Genomic DNA, 18268 nt, shown 5'->3' with positions numbered 1-18268 from the left:
CAGTTACCATGACATGGTCCCAGTCTATACGATTAAGCTCTTCCCTTAATTTGTTAAAATCAGCTTTCCTAAAGTTCCAGCTTTTTGCATTTCCTTTTTGAAATGTTTTATTGCATATTACATTGAAACTTACCATATTATGGTCGCTGTTTCCCAAATGCTCCCGGACCTGTATATCTGAAATAGTATCTGGTCTATTTGAAAGATCCAGATCTAGCAGATTATCTCCCCTGGTTGGTTCATCTACTAGCTGAGAGAGATGATTGTCCTGAACTGTGGATAAGAACTTGCAGCTTTTAGCACAACTGGATGATTCTATGTCCCATTGAATATCTGGATAGCTAAAATCCCCCATAATAAGGACTCTATTATTATTTGCTGCCTTTTTAATTTGTTCCAGCATTTCGTCCTCTACCAGTTCAGCTATATTAGGAGGCTTGTAACAAACTCCAATTAAAAGCTTTCCATTATGGCCATTCCCATGTACATTAACCCAGACTGACTCTACATTGTCGCAGCTCCCCTCAATGTTGTCATTGAGCACAGGTTTTAAGTTGGATCTTGCGAAAATACACACCCCTCCACATTTTTTGTCTTTCCTAGCCTTTCTAAATGTGGTGTATCCCTCCATGTTTGTCACACAGTCATAGCTTTAATCCAGCCAGGTTTCTGTAATACCCACCACATCATATTCCGTGAACGACATGAGAGTCTCCAGTTCAGCCATTTTGTTTGCGGGACTTCTTGCATTTGCCAGCAAACATTTAATACCATTAACACATTTGTTACTCCTACTCAGCTCCCTACTTTCTTTGCGTATCCCAGCCCCCCCCAGATCCTCTATAGCCCCTCCTGTCCCACTCTCTCTGTCTACTCTATCTATCCCCTTATTAGCAAGAATACCCTCCCTACCCCCAGATCCTAATTTAAAAGCTCCTCCATCCGTCTGACCATTTTTTCACCCAGCATAGCTGCACCCTCCCCATTGAGATGCAGTCCATCCCTACCATAGAGACTGTAGCCAACAGCGAAGTCGGCCCAATTCTCCATGAACCCAAACCCTTCCTTCCTGTACCAATTTCTGAGCCACTTGTTTATCTCCCTAAGCTCCCGCTGTCTATCTAGTGACGCTTATGGCACAGGCAGTATTTCTGAAAACACCACTTTGGAGGTCCGGGTCTTCAGCTTCTCTCCTAGTTCCCTGCAGGGAAGGGGCTGCTCCACAAGTTTTGGAATCCCCAATGCTTGCGGGACAAACCTATGTATCGAACACTTCCTCCACTGCTTCTGCCTCCTCCACCTCTTCTAGGGCCTCCACTTGCACCCTCAACCTCTCCCTTAATGAGATACGTATTCCAACAGTGCAGAGGGAATCCCCCCCACCTCCGCATTATGCAGCCAGGGCTCACCACAATCAGGCAGTGTTTCAATTAATAAGCCCTGGAGATCACAGTCACACAGCTCAAGAGTTGTGGAAGCTATCAAGGCTGAGTTTGAGCAATGAGCCATTGCTCAAACTCGACCTGGATAGCTGTCCACAACTGAACCTGGAGCCAGGGAAGGCCGGGTGCAATAATGGTGCAAACCTTGTGGCGGCCCTACGCCTCACACACGTGCCTTGCATGGCTCACGTCCTCAACCTGGTGGTACAGTATTTCTTCGACACCATCCCAGTCAGGATGTGCTGCTGCAGAAAGCACGGTCGCTGTGTGCTCACTCCCGCCATTTCCACCCCGCGGGTCATCGACTTGCATAGGTACAGAGGTCTTTCAGCCTACCGGTTAACCGGTTGATATGTGATGTGCTGACACAGTGGAATTCCACTCTGCACACATTTGCATAGCCTGGACCAACGCAGTATGGACATGGTGCAAATCACGCTTGTGGAGTGGGCACAGATGAAGGACCTCTGCATCCTTCTGCACAGTTTCGAAATGGCTACTAAGATGGTTAGCGCTGATGATACCATCATCAGTATCACTATTCCAGTCATCTACATGCTGGAGCAAACTTTGAATAGTCTTCGGGAGGAAGTGGTGGTCCCAGAGGAAGAGGAGGGAGCAGAGGAGAATGCGAAAGGGATAACAATATCTCTAAGTTCCGGACTCTCGTCACACAGGTGGGTGCCATGGGAGGGTGGATTACAGTGATCGAGGGGGGCTCATGGTACCAGACAAACTGTTAGTGAAGATGCAGGAGTTGAGGTACAAATGGAGGAGGACGAGGAGGAAGAGGTGATGGGTGCATAACAGTCAGGAGATGAAGAGGATAATGATCCCCTCTCTTTTGTCCATCGTTGGTGGGAGAGGAGGGAGGAAGCAAGCTTGACTGTTACCCCGCCACCAACACACCATGGACTTGGACTTCATGGAAGTGACTGACACATGAGCGCCTTGTTGCTGCACTGCAACATGACGCCTGTATTGTTAGGAGTAGAAATATTACTGACTACTGGGTTACCACTCTGTTAGATCCATGGTACAAGAGTAAATTTTGCCAGCTGTTTCCCCCTCTGGAAAGGGATGCACACATGCTGGAATATCGAAACACACTTGTAGACAATCTTAAGAGTGGTTTTCCCCAAGACAGCAGTGAGGCACTCAGTGTGCATTGCAGTTTTAGACTTCCGACCCCAGGAACGCAGAGTCGTCAATGCAAAAACATTAGCAGCAGCAGTAGTGTAAATGGCAGAAGCAATTTCTGTGAGTCGTTTCACGCAATTTTTAGACCAGCCCGTGCACCAGCAGAACAGAGTACAAGTCTGACACATAGTGAACGGACATAGTGAAAGTCCTGTTTCACGCAGAGCCCAGCTGGCTTCACAAGAGGGCACACCTGGTGCAGGAGTGAAGGAATAGTGAGCATTTATACATTTGTTTTTTAAAAATCATTGGCCATACTACTATGGATGTCAATGGAGAGCATTATACTACTATGGATGTCTATGGGGGTGCATTATACTACTATGGATGTCGATGATGTGTATTATAGTACTATGGATGTCTATAGGGTGCATTATACTACTATGAATGTCTATGGGACGCATTATACTACTATGGATTTCTATGGTGTATATTATACTACGATGGATGTCTATGGGGTGCATTATACTACTATGCATGTCCATGGGGTGCATTACACTATTATATATGACTTTGAGGGTGCATTATACTTTATATATGACTATGGGGTGCATTATACTACCATGGATGTCTATAGGGGTGAATTATACTACTATGGAAGTCTATGGGGGTGCATTATACTACTATAAATGTCTGTAGGGTGCATGATACTACTATGGATGTTTATGGGGTGCATTATCCTACTATATATGATTATGGGGGTGCATTATACTACTATGGATGTCTATGAGGTGCATTATATTACCATGGATGTATGTGAGATGCATTATACTACTATGGATGACTGGGGTACATTATACTACTGTGGATAACTGGTGTGTACTATACTACTATGGATGTCTATGGGATGCATTATATTACTATGGATGACTGGGCTGCATTATACTACTATGGATGTCTATGGGGTGCATTATACTACTATTGATGTCTATGGGATGCATTATACTACTATGGATGTCTATGGGGTGTATTATACTACTATTGATGTCTATGGGATACATTATACTACTATGGATGTCTGGGGTGCATTATACTACTATTGATGTTTATGGGGTGCATTATTCTACTATGGATGTCTATCGGTTGCATAATACTATTATTGTTGACAATGGGGGTAAATTATACTACTATTGTTGACTATGGGCTATGCATTATACTACATGGATGACTATGAGCTGTGCAGTATATTATATGGAGGACTATGGGGACTGTGTTTATACTTCTTTTATTTAGCCCCATTTTGGTTGTAGCCAGGGGCTTTACAGTCTGCATGTCAGTCTAAGGCTAAGTGGAAAGGCTCTTCGCATACAAATTAATATTCCTATAAAGGTCCTGTCAGGGGTGGATTAAGAGTAGCCAGGGCCCTGGGCAGTTTAAAAGGCGTGGGCCCCCCCTCCTCTCTCCCCTCCTCCCCCGGTACCTCATGTATCACGTGACATGTCACATGATCTCCCTTGATAAATCATGTGATAGGTCATGTGAGCAACACACAGGTGCTTTGGTGCACATCTGCAGAAGGAAAAAGACAAAGATAGCGGCGCACGTAGCGCGCCGCTCAAATTTTTCCCTTGTGTACATCATAGAGCCGGAGTGAGAGATCAATTTTCCCAAGGGGCCACATGAGAGACCGTGACTGTTGTGGAGGCCACACCAATAGGCTGAATGTAATTCTGCACAATATTAATATTAACATATTAATTATAATTATTTGTTTACATTAATTGTATGACTTAATATTGAGCACAATTAAGTATGCTGACATCCCTCTATATACAGTATGAGCCCCCATATAGCCCTTTACATACAATATGAGCTCCTACTTAGCCCCCTACATACAGTTTGAGCCCCCATATAGCTTCCTATATACAGTATAAGCATCACATAGTTCCCTATATACAGTATGAGCCCCCATATAGCCTCCTAGATAGAGTATAAGGCCCCATGTAGCCCTCTAGATCCAGTATGAGGCCGCACGTAGCACCCTAGATCCAGTATGAGGCCACACGTAGCTCCCTAGATCCAGTATGAGGCCGCATGTAGCTCCCTAGGTACAGTATGAGGCCGCATGTAGCTCCCTAGGTACGGTATGAGGCCGCATGTAGCTCCCTAGGTACAGTATGAGGCGGCACGTAGCTCACTAGGTACAGCATGAGGCTGCACATAGCTCCCTAGGTACAGCATGGGGCCGCATGTAGCTCCCTGGCTACAGCATGAGGCCGCACGTAGCTCACTAGGTGCAGTATGAGGCCGCACGTAGCTCCCTAGGTACAGTATGGGGTCACATGTAGTCCTCTGGGTATAGTATGAGGCCGTATGTAGCTCCCTGGGTACAGTATGAGGCCGCAAGTAGCTCCCTGGGTACAGTATGCTGTTGCAAGTAGCTACCTGGGTACAGTATGAGGCCGCACGTAGCTCACTAGGTACAGCATGAGGCTGCACTTAGCTCACTAGATCCAGTACACACACGCAGTCACACATGCATTCAGACACCAGCAGACACGCACACACAAATTCATGCACATGCAGTGGCACACGCAGTCATGTATATACATGCAGACTTGCACATATATGGGTTGCAAAAATGTGTACACACACACATATGCAGACATATACAAAGACACATACAGGCCTAAACATATTTGAAGACATGCAGAAAAATACATATAAACAGACATAGATAAACACAATCATCCATGCACACAGACACACAGGGGGTACGTTGGGAAGCAGTCACTCACCATCCCCTGGCTTGTCTCCGGTCCAGCTACTCTCCGGTGGTAAGCAGAAGTGCAGGCCGGGCGCACTGCGTGACGTCACTTCAGCAGACACGGCCACGCACAGGACCGTGTCTCCTATCTGTGCACAGGTGCTGGGGGAGCCCCTGCTTGTCGTGATATGTTCACTGCATCTGTGACACGGCGCACAAAACATTATAATGAGGGCAATCTGGCCATGGGCCCCCCTGGGAGCCCCGGGCGGTAGCCCAGATTGCCCTCATTATAATCCGCCTATGGGTCCTATTCGTAAAACAGAAGCCAAAAGTATGTTCTTTTTGCCTTTGCCTGGCTGCTATGCACCTGCATCTGACGCGCCCCTGGGCCTGTGTCGCGCTGCGTTGCGCACGCGGGAGCTTACCCGGAGCCGGATCTCTTGAGGGTTGTAGTCTCGTGGCGGTGATCCGGTCCGTGCCCAGGGAGTCAGACTAAGTGGCGCTGTATCAGCGGTAGATGTTGGACGACTACGCCACCCGTTGAGTACAGCTAAGGAGCTGCTGCTGCAGGGCAGACCGCTGAGGCCGGTGGTAGGATTGTGCAGCGTGATAGCATAACCCCCAACGGGAGGGGTATGGCCTCAGGGCAGCCGACGTGGACGATGGGGGTAGCAGGAACCACTCGGAGACGGTACGGTGTAGTTCAGGGTCTTTACTGGTGACAAAGATAGACCCTCCCGGAGTACTGGCTAGCGATTGGGGCCTGGTCAGTCCTTGAGCAGATGGGATCTCCCCTGGCCAGGCGGAGTTGTAAGCCTCCCAAACTGACTGTACTCTTCTGGCTACCTTGCTAGAGGCGGGTATAAGTAGCCCACGTCCCTGAGTGTACCGTGTGGTGCTCACCCGTATGGCCGGTGACTCGGGGCCTTCTAGTAGCTTCCGCTCCACGACGGCGGTGCTGGTCCCACGCGTGTGACCGTGCCTTCGGGTTTCTGGGCCAGAGGACCTGCAATCCCCTGCCGGTCGGTTTCTGCTGCTGGATAGGAGTTAGTCCCCACAGCCTCGGACTCCGGGTCCGGTGAGAAATCTTCTCAGTCAGGGCGAGCTCTGCAGCTGCCAGCCCCTGACTCCTTGTTGCACTGCTCCTACAGAGCTCCTGTAGTTTCTTCCTATGCTGCTTCTCTTCTCTACCTCTTCTCTACTCACTAACCCTGCCTCAGCCCTAGGTTTATATAGGGGAAGTTCTTCCCCTCCCAGGACTGGGCAGGAGGTGTGGCATGCATAGGATCCCTGACCAAGAGACCTCCCACCTGCTCTCAGACGTAATATCTCTATCACTGTGGCAACCAGACCCCTGGGGTGTCACACATCTACCATTTATTTTATGTACATCATGCAATATGTTTTATCTTTTAAGCAAATAATGGCTATAAATGCAGTGTGTACCGAGCTTCAAACTGACAGGCATAATGCAACTCAATACAAAGATATTAAAGTGTTTTATATATGGAATTGCAGGTCCCCTAGCAGAATTAAAATAATTAGCAAAACACTAAAAAAGCCTTTGATACCCTGCATAGCTTATAATTCATGAAACAGCAGCCTTGGGACACTACAGATGTACCACCATAAGCTCTATCTGGGCTCACCTGTGTAATGCTGAATCCGTGCCTGTTATCTTCTCTGTAACTTGGTGGTTAGGGAGCACTTTATTCCCAGCTGTTGACATAAGGGACAATGTGATCTCTTGCTCTGGTGCCAGATGTAGATGGCTGCCAAAACTCAGGTTGTGTTGTAACATCTTGGCTACAGCAGTAAAGGGGCTGCGGCCAGGGACATAGGAGGTCAGTTAAGGTTGAGCCCCTGTAATTTGTTGCGGATCATTGGTAGTCCCATATGAGTATGTTACGCAGGTTAATGAAAATAACACATTAACTAGTACTCTGATGTAATCATTATGTATTCCTGGTGCAAACCAGTGAAATGTAAAACAAGTTGTTGACTCGTCCCCTGGGCCGTGGGGCACTCGGAACCGTGCCTTTAGGGCAATGCTGGGAGTAGTAGTGTCAACCCGATCCCATGGCTCAGGGTGGTCAGACCAGTGGCAGTCTTCTATATGTTTTGCAATGTCCGACTACACCACCCGTGGATTGCGGTCAGAGCGAACCGCCACTGCAGGGCAGACCGCTGAGGCTGGTGTTTTGGGTGCAGCAGAGAATAGTATAACTCCCCACGGGAGGAGTGTAGCCTCAGGGCAGTGAGCGTAGATGGTGGGGGTTGTGGTGCAGGGCGTCCCAGTACCACTAGTGCTGGCGCGGTAAGAAACACAGAGACAACGTGTTGCAGTCCAGGGTCTTTAACTCACAGTTGTTATCCGAGTCACTTCTGCAGGGAATGACTGCCCAAGCCGTGCTGCGTCCACCAGGTGAGGAGCTCGGTCAACCCCCAGGCAATTCAGGAGTATGGCACAGGACCCCCTTCTGTCCTTTCTCTGGCCTCTCGTGCCCCACCAGTGACCACACTTCTGTCCAGCTGCCTCGGGCCTTCTCTTGGTGAAATCTGTCGCCGGTTTCCCTGACCCTATGTGGGGCCTTCCTAGTGGGTGTAGCAGGGGGTCGCACCAATAGATGATCACGACCTCCAGTCTTTGGCTGAGGGATGATTTACCTCCACCAACTTGGGAATCCGGTACCCTTATTCTGCCTGACCCTTCACCCATTATCTCGTGGGTTCTTAGGGTCCCTTTTGCCTTCTTGTTTCTGGAGCCTTTCTACTCCTCTTTCTGTCCTCTCTCCTTCCTTCTCCTTCTTCTCTCTTCCCTCAGGCTCCGGCCTCTGTGCTAGGCCTGCCCAGGGAGCAGAGCCCATGCAGCAGCTCTGCTCCTTCCTTCTCTTCTCACTGAACTCTCTCCTAAGATGGCCCCCACCTTTTATCTGCTTCACTGTGTCTGAGCTCAGGTGACCTGCAACCAATGAGCTCCTTCCTATGCTCCAGAAACCGTCCCCTTCTGCTCCTACATCACTGGGTTTTCCTCCCCCCTCCCCACTCCAGCCAGGGACATGGTCAGTCGTGCCTGCATATATATACATGGGAGCACCGTTGAGCTGTCCCCCGGAAATGGGGTGTGTGTGGTGTGGTGTGCAGCTAACTGAGCCCTGGTCCACACTCTATCCTTACCTGGGAGTGGAATATCTCACCTCTGGTTGAGGTGCAATACCCCTGTAGCAACCGAACCCTCAGGGCGCTACATTGTTAATACAGTTTGGAACATATTAGTAAGGTTGAGAGAAAGTGTTTTGATGCTCTCAGAGAAAAGCCAATGTGCATATGTCAAAACATGAAATGAGCACCGAAAACATTTGTCTTGAGTTGCAAAATCTGGTACCATAATAGCAAGCTCACTTTAATCTTTAGTAATACCAACATTGCTGTTTTCCATGTTGCTGAGGGTATGACTGATTGGCAGAGTGACAATTTTGTGACTGCTTCTAGCTTCTCCTCCTGCTTCCCCTCTTCTTCGAACTTTGAGCAGCAACTGCTATCCCCTGATATTAATGTGATAATTAGTGTTGAGCGATACCTTCCGATATCAGGAAATATCGTATCGGATTGGATCGGGCCGATACCCAAAAAGTATCGGATATCGCCGATTCCGATACCGGAAACCAATGCAAGTCAATGGGACACAAATATCGGAATGAATATAAACCCTTTCTTTCCTTGTAGGTTAATTCTACATGAAGTAAAACAACTAAGAATAATGTAGAATGACATGAAAAGCCGGCAATTCAGCAGCGGCATTCACCGGTACCCGACAATTTACAACAGAAAGAATAGAGCAGGGTTCCCCAACTCCAGTCCTCAAGGCCCACCAACAGGTCATGTTTTCAGGATTTCCTTAGTATTGCACAGATGATGGAATTATTGCCTGTGCAGGTGATGGAATTATCACCTGTGTAATACTAAGGAAATCCTGAAAACATGACCTGTTGGTGGGCCTTGAGGACTGGAGTTGGGGAACCCTGGAATAGAGCATCACACATAGATTAGATAGATAGAAACATGTCAGCCACATATATAAGAAGTACAGTGACAGTGTTGCTTACTGTACTTGTCATTTAGTGTAAAGGATTTATTTAAAAAAATAATAGTGTTTTCATGCACCGTCTCTTTAAGAAAGCCGGCCCGCAATTCAGCATCTGTACCCGACAATTTAGAATAGAAAGAATAGAGAATCACACATAGATTAGATAGATAGAAACATGTCAGTCACATATATATGAAGTACAGTGATAGTGTTGATTACTGTACTTGTCATTTAGTGTTAAAATAAAGGATTTATTTAAAAAAAAATTGGCGTGGGGTTCCCCTTAATTTTAGGCTCTAGCGGAGGTTAAGCAGACAGCTGGGGCAAATGTTTGAAGCCTGGGAAGGGGGTAATACCCACGGAGCTTCCCAGGCTACTAATATCAGCCCCCAGCTGAATACCTAGCCTTTACTAGCTATTAAAATGGGGGAACCCCCCAAAAAAAATAACGTGGGGTCCCCCCTAATTTAATAGCTAGCACAGGCTAGGCAGACAGCTGGGGGCTGATATTAATAGCCCAGGAAGGGTGCCATGAATATTGGCCCCCTCCCAGGCTAGAAACACCAGCCGTCAGCCGCCCCAGAAATGGCGCATCCATAGGATGCGCCAATTCTGGCACTTAGCCTCGCTCTTCCACGCTGCCCTGGTGCGGTGGCAGGGGGTAATAGGGTTGGGGTTGATGTCAGCTTATAATGCCAGCTGACATCAAGCCCAGGTTAGTAATGGAGAGGCGTCTATAAGACACCCCCATTACTAACCCCATAGTCAAAGTTAAAGAAAAACACAAACACCCAGAATAAAGTCCTTTAATTGAAATAAAGACACAATCCTTTATTGTTCTAAATTAAACCATACTTACCATCACGCCCATTCCAGCTGAAGCCAACGATCTCCTGCAATAAAAGTAAAATAATAAAGCAACCTCATCCTTACCTTTCCATGGTTCCCACGACAGCTTCAGCTCTGCTACATCGAGATGACAGGCTGGACCGCAGCAGAACGCTGCCATCCAGCCTGTCATCCCGCAGACACTGAGAAGCGCAGGCATGCTTGCGCTCCTCAGTGTCTCTCTGTGACGTCATCCAGATGAGCCGAGTTCATGTCCAATGAACTCAGCTCACCTCATGCACGTCACTGACAGCGTGGGAAAATTCTCACGCTGAAGCGCTGAGTGCAGGAGAATTTTCCCACGCTGTCAGTGACGTGCATGAGGTGAGCTGAGTTCATTGGACATGACCTCCGCTCATCTGGATGCCGTCACAGCGAGACACTGAGGAGCGCAAGCATGCCTGCGCTTCTCAGTGTCTGCGGGATGACAGGCTGGATGGCAGCGTTCTGCTGCGGTCCAGCCTGTCATCTCGATGTAGCAGAGCTGAAGCTGTCCTGGGAACCATGGAAAGGTAAGGATGAGGTTGCTTTATTATTTTACTTTTATTGCAGGAGATCGTTGGCTTCAGCTGGAATGGGCGTGACTGTAAGTATGGTTTAATTTAGAACAATAAAGAATTGTGTCTTTATTTCAATTAAAGGACTTTTTTCTGGGTGTTTGTGTTTTTTTTAAATACTTTACTAGAAATTCATGGTGGTCATGTCTAATATTGGCGTGACCCCATGAATTTCGGGCTTAGGGCCAGCTGATAATGCCAAGCTGGCCTTAACCCCTTTATTACCCAGTGAGCCACCGCACCGGGGCCCTGGATGAGTTGGGTACAGCGCCAGAAGATGGCGCTTCTATGAACGCGCCATTTTCCGGGGCGGCTGCGGACTGCAATTTGCAGCGGGTGGGGCCCAGAAAGCTTGGGCCTCCCTGCGCTGCGGATTCCAACCCCCAGCTGCCTTGTTGTACCTGGCTGGACACAAAAATAGGGCGAAGCCCCACGTATTTTTTTTTAAAATTATTTCATGAAATTCATGGAATAATTAAGAAAAAAAGGGCTTCCCTATATTGTTGTGTCCGGCTAGGTACAAATAGGCAGCTGGTGGTTGGGGGCAGCCCGTTCCTGCCTGCTGTACCTGACTGGACACAAATATAGGGCGAAGCCCCACATAATTTTTTTTTAATTATTTCATGAATTTCCTGAAATAATTAAAAAAAAATTGACGTGGGGCTTTGCACTATATTTGGGTCCAGCCAGGTACAGCAGGCAGGAACGGGCTGCCCCCAACCACCAGCTGCCTATTTGTACCTGGTTGGACACAACAATATAGGGAAGCCCTTTTTTTCTTAATTATTCCATGAATTTCATGAAATAATTAAAAAAAAAAAACGTGGAGCTTCTCCCTATTTTTGTGTCCAGCCAGGTACAACTAGGCAGCTGGGGGATGGAATCTGCAGCGCAGGGAGGCCCAAGCTTTCTGCCCCCCGCTGAAAATTGCAGTCCGCAGCCGCCCCGGAAAATGGCGCGTTCATAGAAGCTGGATGCTGTACCTGGCTGGCATACAAAAATATGGCGAAGCCCACGTCAAAAGTTTTGGGAAAAATTAATTAAAAAATAAATAATAATTTAGGGACTGCATCTTTATTAACTCCTCAAATGTCATTTAGTGTTAAAATAATGGATTTATTTAAAAAAAAAATGGCGTGGGATACCCCATAATTTTAGTCTCTAGCGGAGGTTAAACAGACGGCTGGGGCAGATGTTTGAAGCCTGGGAAGGGGGTAAAACCCACGGAGCTTCCCAGGCTACTAATATCAGCCCCCAGCTGAATACCTAGCCTTTACTAGCTATTAAAATGGGGGACCCCCCCCAAAAAAATGACGTGGGGTCCCCCCTATTTTAATAGCTAGCAAAGGCTAGGCAGACAGCTGGGGGCTGATATTAATAGCCCAGGAAGGGTGCCATGAATATTGGCCCCCTCCCAGGCTAGAAACACCAGTCGTCAGCCGCCCCAGAAATGGCGCATCCATAGGATGTGACGCACCCCTGGGCCTGTGTCGCGCAGCGTTGCGCACGCGGGAGCTTACCCGGAGCCGGATCTGTTGAGGGTTGTAGTCTCGTGGCGGTGACCCGGTCCGTGCCCAGGGAGTCAGACTAAGTGGCGCTGTATTAGCGGTAGATGTTGGACGACTACGCCACCCGTTGAATGCAGCGAAGGAGCTTCCGCTGCAGGGCAGACCGCTGAGGCCGGTGGTAGGATTGTGCAGCGTGATAGTATCACCCCCAACGGGAGGGGTATGGCCTCAGGGCAGCCGACGTGGATGATGTGGTAGCAGGAATCACTCAGAGACGATGCGGTGTAATTCAGGGTCTTTACTGGTGATAAAGATAGACCCTCCCGGAGTACTGGCTAGCGATCGGGGCCTGGTCAGTCCTTGAGCAGATGGGATCTCCCCTGGCCAGGCGGAGTTGTAGGCCTCCCAAACTGACTGTACTCTTCTGGCTACCTTGCTAGAGGCGGGTATAAGTAGCCCACGTCCCTGAGTGTACCGTGTGGTGCTCACCCGTATGGCCGGTGACTCGGGGCCTTCTAGTGGCGTCCGCTCCACGTCGGCGGTGCTGGTCCCACGCGTGTGACCGTGCCTTCGGGTTTCTTGGCCAGAGGACCTGAAATCCCCTGCCGGGCGGTTTCTGCTGCTGGGTAAAGATTAGTCCCCACAGCCTCGGACTCCGGGTCCGGTGATAGCTTCTCAGTCAGGGCGAGCTCTGCAGCTGCCAGCCCCTGACTCCTTATAGCACTGCTCCCACAGAGCTCCTGATGTTCTTTTCCTATATCTGCTTCTCTTCTCTGTCTCTACTTCTTCTCTACTCACTAACCCTGCCTCAGCCCTAGGTTTATATAGGGGAAGTTCTTCCCCTCCCAGGACTGGGCAGGAGGTGTGGCATGCACAGGATCCCTGACCAAGAGACCTCCCACCTGCTCTCAGACATAACATTGCTGTTACTGTGGAAACCAGACCCCTGGGGTGCCACAGATGCGCCAACTCTGGCACTTAGCCTCGCTCTTCCACGCTGCCCTGGTGCGGTGGCAGGGGGTAATAGTGGTGGGGTTCATGTCAGCGCCAGCTGCCATGAAGCCCAGGTTAGTAATGATGGGCGTCTATAAGACACCCCCATTACTAACCTACAAAGTGTTAAAAAGAAAAAACACACACTACACCCAGAAAAAAATAATTTATTTGAAATAAAACACACAATTTTATTTAATTCTTAGTTTACTAAAAATAATAGTTACCTGTCCACGTTCCTGCGCTGATCTCCCATGCACAGCTGTCACATCTGGAGATGGTGACAGCTGTGCATGGCTGCTGTAAGCTCACGCTGCCGGGAACACGTCCGCTCCCGGCAGCGGGAGCCACTGACTGAGGTCACCGGAGTGCATTCAGTCAGCGCAGCTCCGGAGACCTCCTTTACGGCACTGCTGTACCGTGGGAATTTCTCACTATACAGCAGGGCCGTAAAGCAGCTAACCGGAGCAGCGCTGCCTGAACTCCGGTGAACCCGCTTATGCTGTCATTCTAGCGGCGGCAGCGGTTCAGAGCGGTCACATTCTATGTGGCTGCTCTGAGCTGGAGATCTTCGTGGGACACTCGTGGACTGCTACGGAGGGGTAAGGATAAGGTTGTGGTTTATTATTTTATATTTTATTACAGGAGATCGATGGCTTCGGGGAATTAGGTGTCTTGGTGAGTATAGGTGTAGTTTTTTATTTTTTACTTTATTTTAGGTGGCGATCGGCGGGGACAGGTAATGTATGAACTAATTTCTTTTAGGTAACCACTGGCCACCAATGACATGTATTTAACATTTATTGGGGACACAGTAGGGCAATTTAAATAGCAGGATCAGTCTGATGGGAACTACTGCTCCCATCGAGCTGATCCTGCTGGCAGGAGTTGACGGGGGACAGACATAGGCCGATGGGAGTAGTAGTGTCACATCGGCCTATGTCTGCCTGCACGCACACACACCGCACACACCCGCACACATCGCACAGACACCCCGCACACACACCCCGCACACACACCCCGCACACATCGCACAGACACCGCGCACACCCGCACAAACATCGCACAGACACCCCGCACACACACCCCGCACACACACCCCGCACACATCGCACAGACACCGCGCACACCCGCACAAACATCGCGCACACACCCCGCACACACACTAATCATGACGGGTCTGGGAGGTGAGGCTGACCTGTGCGGCCGTGGGAAAGTTCATGTGAGTTCATGCAGTCAAGCATGAACTCACATGAACCCTCTGAGGGCAACGCGGCGACTTCAAATGAACAGCTGATCGGCATCACCTGATACCTCAGCTGTTCATTTGAAATAACCGGCGGGAAAGCGCAGCACAGAACGGGAAAGCCGGCGGTGAAGTCTTTTCACTGCCGGCTTCCCCGCCCGGGTCCTTCACTCCCCGCTCCTTGGAGCTGCGCTCCCCGCCCGGTCCTAACTTACGATCGGGATGGGAGGTGGCGAGGGGAGCGGAGGATCGGGGTGGGAGGCTGCGGGGAAGCAGTATGGGGCTGTGTGATTGTTTAAAAGCCGGCGGCTTTATACCGCCCGCCGGCTTTTAAACAATCAGGAGAATTCTCCCCCGCTGGGATGGCATTCTGATGACAGGCTGGATCGCGCTGCCATCCAACTTGTCATCCTTCACAGACACTACAGAGCGCAGGCATTATGGGAACTTCCGATTCCGGTATCCGATATTGTAAAAGTATCGGAATTAAGTATCGGAATTCCGATACCGCGAATATCGGCCGATACCCGATATTACAGTATCGGAATGCTCAACACTAGTGATAATCTGTCTTCACTGAATACAGATTTTACCCATAAATTGAGAGTGAAAGATCAGCCTAGAGTAGAAAGAAGGAGATTTCTCTGACAGCACCAAATAAACTGGTGGATTTAAAAGGACAAAAAAAAACAAAAACAGTATACTTGGAATAAAATAAGAGCAAAAACTGGCCAGCTTTGATCAATCTTCACGAATCAGCTGTTGTTCAGAAGTTCAGGACTCTCGTAGTGGCGTGCCGCTTGCTCTTCAGGATGTGACATATTGTTCATTCATACACAAATGTAACTATCAATTACCATATTTAATTTGCATCCTGCATTGTTATCAGTTTTTCGTATTTCTCAAAGTTACTTCTTTTCATTTGCACTGTTGATTTTTGAAAACTGCTTATAGTTTTCTCCACATGGCAGTAACCTTCAAATGTTGGATTTGCTGAGTGTGACAGACAGAAGAATGTAGTGAAAGAATAAGGGCTACACATTTCAACATCAGACAGGTGTCTTCCTCCAGGACAGGCATTAGCTGTCCAACAGACAGGGATTAAATGGAAAAAAAAGAGGGAAAAGAGTCACACACTGACATCATGGGGTCAGGGGTCAGTGCAAGTGGTTAAATGAGACCAAGTGATGATACAAAACAACATAGTATATGACATAATTTAGGAATAATGATGTAAAACTTCAATGTTAAAAAGAAAAACCCTAAAAGCAGGGACATGTGCTGGGACTTGTAGCATAGCTCCCAACCGTCCCTTCACGTCCCAGCTGTTCTCCAGGCTTCTATGTATACTCCTTCTCTTCGGGGCAGGGCTGCGGACTGCTCACTGCATAAATTAAATTGTATTACTCACTTCTGCCATAGGGTCTCCCAGGGACTTGAACACACACCTTCTTGTGTGCAGGCTGTTGCTCTTCAAATGAGCCACAACTTACAATGCTGAAGATCAGAGAATTTGGTTATCTTGACCTCTATTGCAGACAATGAATCCAGAAGCAGATTCTACATGTTCACAGAGATACTCTGGGCCTATATACTGAGGTGAAGAAAAATATGTTTTTGTTCCTATAAAAGTAGTACAAATAATACGCAATTAGAATTTTTTTTCTGTGAGTCTTCCAATCTCAAACCTACAACCCTTACATTATAGACAAGGACCTTATGCTGCTGAACCACAAGCCCTGCTGGTGTCATTGGGAGAATATTGTGTACTTGATCTGTACTGCAGGCTTGACTACAAGCAGATTATACTAATAGAAATACACTGCTGTGTACAATGTATGTTTCTGTATTCTCGAGATTTTTTCATCCTATAAAATTGCAAAAAAATAATAATGAAAAACACTTGTTAATGAAAAAAATATTGCAATTTTTAATGCGTTTTTAAAAATATAATAATCATCACAAATCAGAAAATAACACGAACATATTTGGTGTTCATGTTATCATAAAGGCCCGCAACACAGCGAGCAGATTATTTATGGGGATCGGCAAATGACATAAAAAAATGGCGTGATTGATATTTTCCTCTATTAACCCTTCACAACATGCACAGTACATGTACTGAGCATGCCGTGTCCCCCCCTTTGGTGCGGGCTCCAGCACTGAGCCTGCACTTTTCCAGGCACAAGACAGCTGATCTATACAGCTGACATGTGCCCGCAACAGCCGCGGGTGGAATCTCTGACAGCGGCATTTAACTCGCGCTTCCGGGAAGTGTGTCGTTGGCTCCGCCCATCGGTGACCCCGTCACATGATCGCGGGTCACCGATGGTTTGGCCTGACAACCTGGGGTCTGAATGATACCCCTGTGATTGTCATAGCCGATCTGCTATGAGCGCCACCCAGTGGTCGGCGTTCATAGCAGATGAGCACTTTTGTTACACATAGCAGGGCTGGAGCCCTGCTATGTGTAACACAGGCGATCAGACAATCGCAGCTTCAAGTCTCCTAAGGAGACTATTGAAGCAAGTAAAAAGTAGAATAAAATATGTTTTAAAAAAATAAATAAAAGTTAAAATCACACCCCTTTCGCCCCATTCAAAATAAAACAATAAAAAAAAAAATCAAATATTCACATATTTGGTATCGCCGGGTTCAGAATCGCACTATCTGTCAATATATAAAAAGAATTAATCCGATCGGTAAGCGGCGTAATGATAAAAAAAATCTAAACGTCAGAATTACGTTTTTTTGGTCGCCGCAACATTGCAATAAAATGCAATAACAGGTGATCAAAACATCGTATCTACACCAAAATGGTATCAACAAAAATGTCAGCTCAGCGAGCAAAAAATAAGCCCTCACCCGGCCCCAGATCCTGAAAAATGGAGATGCTACGGGTCTCGGAAAATGGCAACTTTTTTTTTTCTTAACAAACTTTTGATTTTTTTCACCACTCAAATAAAAAAGAACCTATACATGTTTTGTATCTACTAACTCGTAATGACCTGGAGAATCATAATGGCAGGTCAGTTTTAGCATTTAGTGAACGTGGTAAAAAAAAAAATTGTGGAATTGCACTTTTTTTGCAATTTCACCGCACTTGGAATTTTTTTCCCATTTTCCAGTACGTGATATGGTAAAACAAATGGTGGCTTTCAAAAGTACAACTCTTCCCACAAAAAACAAGCCCTCACATGGCCATATTGACCAAAAAATAAAAAAGTTATGGCTCTGGGAACAAGGGGAGCAAAAAACTAAAGCACAAAAACGGAAATGGGCTGCAGTGTGAAAGGGTTAAACCCATAAAAAATGTAATAAAACTGTAATGTTGAGGCCATGTTCACACGTAGCATAAATACTGCGTTCTTTCTGCTGTTTTTTTCTGCAGGTGTCCACACCACACAAGGCAATAAAAATCTTCTCTGATTATTGCATGTTTGCTGCGTTTCTTTTATGCGTTTTCCCTCTTATTTGATGTGTTTTTGGGGCAGATATGAAGCAGAGTTTTTAACGCTTTTTTAATAGTACAGAAAGCTTTGATTTTGTGCTTAAAAATGCAGCGACATTTTTTTCTTCTTGTGTTTTTTTTTCAGAAGACGCCTATAGAGAGAAAATGCCTCAAAACCGCAGTGTT

General features: G+C 47.4%; 1 protein-coding gene across 2 annotated transcripts in view; it reads right to left on the bottom strand.

Annotated features, from left to right (window-relative positions):
• Positions 1-7168, bottom strand: part of LOC141273040 (glycine N-acyltransferase-like) — a 207368-nt gene extending 200200 nt beyond the window's left edge. For both annotated transcript variants that reach the window (XM_073684365.1, XM_073684366.1), the window contains exon 1: positions 7002-7168. In XM_073684365.1, the coding sequence (XP_073540466.1) occupies positions 7002-7153 (152 nt within the window). In that variant the 5' untranslated portion in view covers positions 7154-7168. The remainder of the gene's footprint in view (positions 1-7001) is intronic.
• Positions 7169-18268: the final 11100 nt, after the last annotated feature.

This window comes from Phyllobates terribilis, unplaced genomic scaffold (assembly GCF_046119375.1).
Source record: "Phyllobates terribilis strain yellow unplaced genomic scaffold, ASM4611937v1 Scaffold_5__5_contigs__length_657084704, whole genome shotgun sequence".
Lineage (NCBI taxonomy): Eukaryota > Metazoa > Chordata > Amphibia > Anura > Dendrobatidae > Phyllobates > Phyllobates terribilis.
Note: the sequence above shows the minus strand (reverse complement) of the source record. Positions and strands in the feature narration are given on the sequence as shown.